This window comes from Macadamia integrifolia, chromosome 11 (assembly GCF_013358625.1).
Source record: "Macadamia integrifolia cultivar HAES 741 chromosome 11, SCU_Mint_v3, whole genome shotgun sequence".
Taxonomy (NCBI): Eukaryota; Viridiplantae; Streptophyta; class Magnoliopsida; order Proteales; family Proteaceae; genus Macadamia; species Macadamia integrifolia.
Window position 1 is genome coordinate 27,151,194 of NC_056567.1, and position 8,409 is coordinate 27,159,602.

General features: G+C 35.6%; 1 protein-coding gene across 1 annotated transcript; it reads left to right on the top strand.

Annotated features, from left to right (window-relative positions):
- The first annotated feature begins 1,065 nt into the window (after window positions 1-1,065).
- On the top strand, window positions 1,066-2,028 carry LOC122093409. The gene is made up of 3 exons (XM_042663748.1): window positions 1,066-1,469; window positions 1,588-1,782; window positions 1,962-2,028. Exons 1-3 carry the CDS (start codon window positions 1,248-1,250, stop codon window positions 1,998-2,000), a joined length of 456 nt encoding a protein of 151 aa, XP_042519682.1. The 5' UTR covers window positions 1,066-1,247; the 3' UTR covers window positions 2,001-2,028.
- Window positions 2,029-8,409: the final 6,381 nt, after the last annotated feature.

The window sequence follows — 8,409 nt, forward strand, 5'->3', positions numbered from 1 at the left end:
AATCATGATTTGGAATATCATTGAAAGATAAGTCGTAGAAGCTATGGCAGTTGTCAGCTATCAAATTGAAATCCAGCTACTGATTAGCACTCTTCTATGTCACAACCCTGGCAATTATCATTACATTATTCAAGTTAATTGTTCTCAATTATTACTTTAGACAGAAACCTACCTTTATTTTTTGTTCAAATATCATCTCTCAACTTTGCTGCTAATTGTTTGACAAAAATTTCTCAGTGTGGAAAATAAAGGATTGAAAGAAGGTGGAAGCAAAAAAACTATGAAAGAAAAAGGAACAGATAACACAAGGAAAGGATTACGGAATTACCTGAAGAGATTTTACACAAGATCCTTGCTTTCTTAGATACGAAGTACGCAGCTCGAACAGCCACCTTGTCGAAGAGATGGTTAAGTATTTGGGCTTGCTTCCCTGTTCTGGATTTTGATGAGACCTTCTGGCCTTCGCGCAAAGAGTTCATCGATTACGTAGAAAATTCTCTGCAGCAATGCTCACATGTGAACATTAAGAAGTTCAAGCTATGTATGAAGGATCTGAGCTTTGAAAAATTCAAAATATCTTCTTCATGCATTGACACATGGATAGAATTTGCAAAAAAAGGCAACCTTGAAGAGCTAGATCTCAACATGTCAACTGATACTTGTATACTACTCCATCATTTTGTTGACGACAAATATAAGTTTTATTATAGTTTGCCACAGAGCATCTTTACAACAGAGTCTCTACTGTATTAAAGTTAAGAAGGTGTATTTTGGTGCCTTCTAATGAAGTAAAGCTTCCTTGTCTGAAGACATTATCTTTGGAGGAAATACATGCAGAAGATGGGATCATCCAAAATTTATTGTCTACTTGCTTGCTTGTTGAGACATTGATTTTAAAACGTTGCAGTGGTTTGAAGGATTTTTACTGCTCTAGTTCTCAACTACAGACCTTAACAGTGGAGTGTCTGCCTCAATTCAAGAAGTTTGGTTTAGAAACACCAAACCTCCAATCCTTTTCTTTGGCTCTATATGATCATATTCACCTGTTTACCAAGTCAAAATTTCAAATCAATGCAGCAAGGCTGAGATCTTTATCACTACAGAGCCTTGCAATAGCAGAAGAGATATTTCAAGACTTGATTTTCAAGTTTCACCTCCTTGAGAATCTAAAAGTGGTATGCTGTGGATTGCCAAGAAAACTTGAGTTCTATAATGGGAGGCTTGCAAGTTTAGTGGTGTTCAAATGCATGAATCTGGTTGATTTTGGGATTGATGCTCCAAAACTCATTTCATTCAATTATACTGGTCAGATGTTGCAAATATCTCTCATGAACACTTCTTGCAAACTTCATGTGAAACTTCATTTAAAACCTATTGCTGTTGATTCTCTTTGGTTCTCTGAATTGAGGGAGATTCTTGGGTGGTTTGGTCATGCCCAAATTCTAACAATATGTTGCAAGGCTCATAAGGTATGGATAGGAATACAAGATCCATTATTTTTATTTCATATTCTCAGATATATAGTATGTTGCTCCAAATATAACTTTTTTTTCCCCCCCTATTTTGGGAATCCTTTCCTCATCATAGACAGAAAGGTTCATCATTCCAAAAGAATTAAGGGAAAGTACAATCCCTCCACTACTTGATCTAAAGCACTTGCAGCTAACAACATCCTCAGAACCAATAATGAATTATGAAGAACTTATTGATAGTTTGCTGTGGATTTCTCCCAACATTGAGACTCTATTTATAGATACGGGTTCCAGCAGCAAAACTCTAAAGGTGTGAAAGTCTCCTTCACAGAATCTTCATTGTGTGTACCACAACCGCAAGATCTATGATGACTATGTACTTGCCTCGACATGCTATATATCTCAATTCAAAGTTTGATGTCTACTGTGAAATATTGTCTATTAAAGTTTACTAAAACAATCTGTGTTATCCATTACTTGAATTTACAGTTTGAACCTACGGACCTACCCGGCAAATGGGAAGAATGAAATTGTTACAGGTTCTTTCTTGCTCAAATTTTCATGGTAGACATCAGTAGAAAGGACATTGAAGGAACCAAAGGGAAAACCATCTACTGGATTTTGTGACTTATTTAATTTCTGTTCTTATTTTCCTTTTGATTCTTCTTTGTTGATCTAGTTGGTTTGCGACTTAGAACTATAAAGAAAAGGCAAAGACAAAACCTCATTGTACTCAAATTGTATCTATTTGTTTTTTATGAACTGCAAAGGGAAGGTTGAAGTCATATATTAAAACTGTTCTAGTTGTTTGATGCATTAAAGCTATGAAAGAAAGGTGTATGCTTCGCCTTTAAGCTCAAATAATATCTCAAGAAGCTTAATGTGGATGACTGAGAAGAGTGTTGCAGTTTTCATACCATAAATTATCAAAATATAGCCATAGGGAGAAGTGCTAATTTTAGGTGGAGTTTTTGCTTACAAATGCAAAGGTCTAGGAGAGAATCAGTGTCTCCAGACCCAGACAAAGAGACTGGAAGGAAAATAATCAGAAAGCACTAGAATTGCTGCAACCTTCTGATATACCATCTACATGTTATTTTATAGCCACCTTCCTCTTTTCTAATATACTTACCTTGTTGATAAGATAGTTGTTGTTTTGTTAATGTCTAATTACAAATTGTTTTCCATGTATCATCAAATTTATTCAAAAGGGAAGAAAATTGTACAGGGAAAGGTGCCTTGACCCTTAAGCAGGAAGAAGTGCCCTAAAGGACAAGGCCCCTAATTAAGGGGGCTTATAACCAGAAAACAAGACGTAAGATACTCCCTATTAACAGCACTTTGGCTACACGGAATCATTCATACCATAGAAACATCCCAATGATCCATAAGCCTACTATTCCGGCCTGATGGCTTCCCTTGGAAAATGTTGGAATGACATATTCCTCACAAATATCAGATCAGATGTCAGGGACAATGGCTGGCCTTGGTCTTGTCTTGTTACGAATCAGACGACTATTTCTCTCCTTCCAAACATGGTAGCTAGACAATAGCCCATAATGCAAACTTACCAATATCTCCAATGTTACCATATCCCCCGAAGGTTTTAACTACCCAACTCCTGTTTCTGAAGCATAAATGAGAAAGCTTCCATTGCAATGATGAACAGGTAAGGATACATAGGGTCCCTCTCCCTAATTCCCCGGCCTCCGACGAAAAACCCTGTAGGGATTCCATTCACCAACACAGAAAACATAGCTGTCTCGAAGTAAGACTTAACCCAGCCAATGAATCAAGTGGGTAATCCCATTTGAGCCATAAAAGCATACACAAAAGGTCTACCGAGGGTGTCACAGGCCTTGTGAAGGTCAATTTTGAGGACATCCTAGAATTGTTATTTTTTCTATCCATAACTCTCACAACATCATAGCACACCAGGATGTTATCAGCAATAGAATGCCCCTTGATGAAAGCAGATTGATTATAAGACACCAGCTGCCCCACCACTGAATGTAACCGGATGGCTATAATCTTTACAAATGAATTTGTAGATCAAATTGCATAGGGTAATGGAGGTGGAGTTGACTGACCTAGTCACGATGGAGCTGGAGAAGAATTATATTGCACAACAGTAGTGGCATCATCTAAAAAGACCTCCCAGGATGATTTGAAAAAGCAGGCACCGAACCCATCTGGACTGGGGGGCTTTGCTGTCAGAAGAAGAGAACACCACAACTCTTGCTTCATCTGTAGACACTAGTAACATGAGAGCATCCTGGTGAGCATCTGAAAGGGAATTTTTTAAGGGGAGGTTTTCCATCAGATCATCTTCCCTATGCTGGGCATGCCCAAAGAGGTAGCCAAAGTATCTAATAGCCTCTTCCTTGATCAAACTTGGTTCCCCATCATCTGTCATCACCTCAAGAATACTGTTAAAATTTTGCCTGCAGTTCTCTGTTTTATGGAAATAACTATTATCCCAAGTCCCATCACCCCAACCATGTAACTCGGGATTTTTGTTTCAAGAAAGCTTCTTCGACCCTTAAAACTTTTAAGAACTTTCTCCTTAGCGTCCTTTTCTGCCACAACCAGTTGTTTATTAAAAGGGTCTCGAGGTAGATGAAGTCGGATGGAGATGAGGTTATCTTTTCGGTCTCCTTGACCTTCTGATGCAAATTCCCAAACACTTGATGCTCTTAAGGTTGGCTGAAAGAGAGGAAGCGGTGGTTTACGCTTATTCCAGTCCCTGCAAACCATTTCACCACAACCATCATGAGCAATCCATGAATCTTAGAAACGGGGCCAAACGGTTTGGGGCCGAAATTCCTTCTCGGAAAGTTAAATAGACGAATTGGGCAGTGATCTGAGATTCCGGGGGTAACGGTCTAATTTAAAACATATCACTCTTGTGCGGGCTTGCTCCAAGAAAGGTCGATTTAAGATCTCACTCTCCCATGTCGTTGATTCAAAAAACAGAAAGATCAGATCTCGTGGAGATTATTTATTTTTTCTCGTGTTGGTTTTGATTGTGTTGGTTTTGATGGTCATATGGTTTTGTAACTTAGTATTTAAGGCCTTTTAAAGATAATGGAAATATGTTTTTTATTTTTTATTTTTTGAATTAAACTTAAAATGGTACTTTGACTTCATACCCTATATAAGTAGTCTCTGACTCTTTGGATCCTCGACTAGTCTGTTCTATTCCATAATCCATAATCTACATTCCATAATCAATATATGATACAACATAATCATAAGAATTTAAAACGCATCATAGGTAGTTATTTAATTGTTTAATAATTGATAATGATGATTGATGAGTCACATTTATATACATTGAAAATTTGAAATGACATAAGACATTTATTTCAATAAAAAAACAAATTTTAAAAACAGAAAAATATATTTCCCTCCATGAATCCATAGATCAATGTCATATGCATCACATATAAAACAACAATGCAAACCAACAAGTAATGATGATGTTTCATGAAAAATGGGTTTGAGAATTTTTTTTTTCTTAATCTAAAATGATTTTTGAGAAGAAAAGTAACTCCCAATATGGATGAGAAGGTAATATTTTATACTCTTTAAGCTTCAATGATTGCAGGAATGGAGATTCTCAAGCAAAAGCATCAAAATCCTTGCTCCTTAGTGTTTTTTCTTCAGAAAGGTATATATATATATATATATATATAGAGAGAGAGAGAGAGAGAGAGGTGAGATCGAGAGATCTTAGTCGAGTTTTTGTAAAATTTATACTTTGCCATGCATCTCATCTCACATTTTTAAAATAATGAGATATTAGCAAGATCTCACCAAGATCTTAAACCATGGCTCCAAGTGTAACCTTCTCCTTTCCACTTTAGGTCAAGCAAACATGTATCATATAGACACATATTGAAGTCCCCAGTAACAATGGGAGTTGGGATCCCCTCCTAGCTTTTCACTTTAATTGACACTTCACAATGTTGTGGTGTAGTATACTGCGCACGCCAATGGGCATAGGGAACTTTTTCAAGGGGAGGAGGAGAGAGATAACACAAATGTGGGTAAACTGGGGGCATGCCCATCATTTTCCAAATATAACATGTTGAAAAACTAAAGTAAGTGCCAAAGTTGAAGAAAAAAAGAGGAGGAACTCCATTGGAAAGAGACCCAAATCTCAACTTTGCATAGAGAAGGAGTTGCTGCATTAGGTTCGCCCCTTATTTTCTTCACTCAACTAATTGCAAAATCTGATGTCTCTTAGAAGAACGTAGTATGACCTCATTGTTGTTATTACGGATTCAGCTCCTCTCCTAAGCGGTGATCTCCAGGTCAGCCCATAGCTACCTGGGCGATCGACATGTGTCCAGGTGATGACCCAACAACTGTGCTTCTAATGACCAGAACAGAGGCACCAAACTGAGAGCCGTTTGATCACCGCTTGGAAAGGTATTGATCATCCAGGTTGCTATGGGGAAGACCTAGGTGATCACCGCTTTGGAGAGGATCCCGATCCTTCTATTACTAGTTTTCATTCTCTAGAAGTCTTAGGGTTCATGTTATGATCATTTTGTATATCTTTTATTTGTTCTAGGCCTAGTGCTTCTCGGTGGTTTCTTGCCTTGTAATTATTTCTTTTCTTTTTATTTTAGGTTTTAATATAATTTTATTCACAATTTTTTTATTTATTTGAGAAACTAATCTAATGGAACAATAAACATAAATGATAAGAACTCATTGTTGGTAGTGTTTGGAGTACCGTAGGTGCACAGGGACATACAAGGAGGTATTTGATTGAATTTGAGTGTGAATTCCGAATGTGTCCACTCTATCCAATGATCTTGCAATGATGTAAATTAATTAATTTTTTTTCCATTTACTATTTATATTCTCATTCAAAATATTGGGGAAAATAATTACCAAAAATAGGGGCAATAATTATTAAAAGGGAAAAAAAAAACACTACTTGGTCACGCACCCCTATGCCTAAACACAAGGGGGTGGCGAAAAGACCACCTGACTCCCCTGGTTGGATGCCTGTGAGCCTCCTTTGGTTTGTCTTTTTAGTGTAGTGGCCACGACCAAGCAGTGATCCCTAACCCTTAGCAAAAGTAAAATATAAGGGAAAATATTCCAACACATGCAAAATTTGAAGCAAGGCACAATTAATTGATACCTTGCTGGAATTTGGTTAGGGTTTTTTTTTTTGCTAACGATGGGTATCCAAGCCTTCGGCCTGACTAATCCCGTAGGTCCATACTAACAACTGCATAGATCGGGTCATACTGGTGTTGAAATGATGTCCATAAAAATCATGTATTCATGGCCTTTTCATATGAATTCAACTTCTCCATGTATTAATATGGTGCTTGAAGAACTGTTGGAAAAAGTTGAATTTGTTTGTAACAGTTAACACTGAAAAAAAGAATACAAGGAAAAAATCCCTTTTAGTACGATCATAATGGACCATCGAATTTGTTATGTGTTTTATCTAAGGAATGCTCCAACTATCCAGTAGGAATTTACTATCACTACTCTACACTTAGCCTATATTTATTAAAACTCCCCTATCTTTTACTTTTTTACTGATACTCCCCTACTTTTTTATTTTTACATCTCTTTCTCCCTTGCTCTTTTTAAATACCCAAATTACCCTTCATTTTCATTTGTAATCTATTACACTTTTTTTATATTGATTGATTTAAAATATGGTTTGAACCAAATCACTTACAAGTTTTGTCTCATCCAATCATCAAGGATATTGACATAGCTGATGTATCTTTAAAGATATTATTTGTTTATTATTATTATTTTTTTATTTTGTCTCATCCAATCATCAGGGATGTTGTTTATTTATTATTATTATTATCTCATCCATCATCACAAATTTAGCAATCTATTTTTTTATCGGTATTAGATTAGTATTGGTCTCAACCAATCTAAGGATTAAAAATAATAAAAAACGCGTGGCACTCGATTGGAACATATGATACCGATATAGATATACATCGGATACAAAATTATTCTTTTTTGAATTTACAATATCCTTGATGATTAGATGAGACAAAAATTGTTAGTGGTTTGGTTCAAACCATGTTTTGAACCAATCAATTTGAAAAATAGGGTAATAGGTTACAAGTGAAAAGGAAGGGTAATCTGGGCATTTAAAAAGAGCAGGAGAGAAAGAGATGTAAAAATCAAAAAGCAGGGGAGTATCAGTAAAAAGGTAAAAGATAGGGAAGTTTTAGTAAATATAGACCAAGTGTAGGGGAGTGATAGTAAATTTCCCTAGATAAATAAACAACCAGTGAAATAAAAACTCAAAAATTAGAATCTCATTTGCTTTTGTTATTTTTATAGTTCCTTTGGTTGTAAATTACCTTTTATAAACTGACATTAAAGTCTTACCTGAATGGTTGATATTAAATTGAGAAAAAGTTTACGAGATGCAGTGTGAAAATTTTTCCCACATGGATGGCTTGTTTTGACACATAGGCGAACAATTTAATCATATTAAATATTGGATGATGAAGAGTTCCCGAAGAAAACCACATGTCAAATTTCGGTAGTCTGTTTCAATTATATGGTGTACCACATAAGTTTTTTTTTTGTTTATTTCAATGGCATATGTTCTTGAAAGTTTACATAGATTTTTTTCTACGTATTTTAAAATCTTAAAATATTATACTGATTGATATTAAACCAAATTGATATAAAAGTAAAGCATGACTTAGATAATGACATGCACAATACGTCCACAAAATTTTGACCCCATTAGATATTTCCACATGATAAAAGTTAATGTATAAATGGTTTTTTGCTTTCACCAAAAAAAAAAAATAATAATAATAATAAATGGTTTTCCGCACTATTGATATAGGAGACCCTATACTGCTTCTAGTAGAATAGTTTAGATATATATATATAATAAAAGTCATAGTTCCCTTAT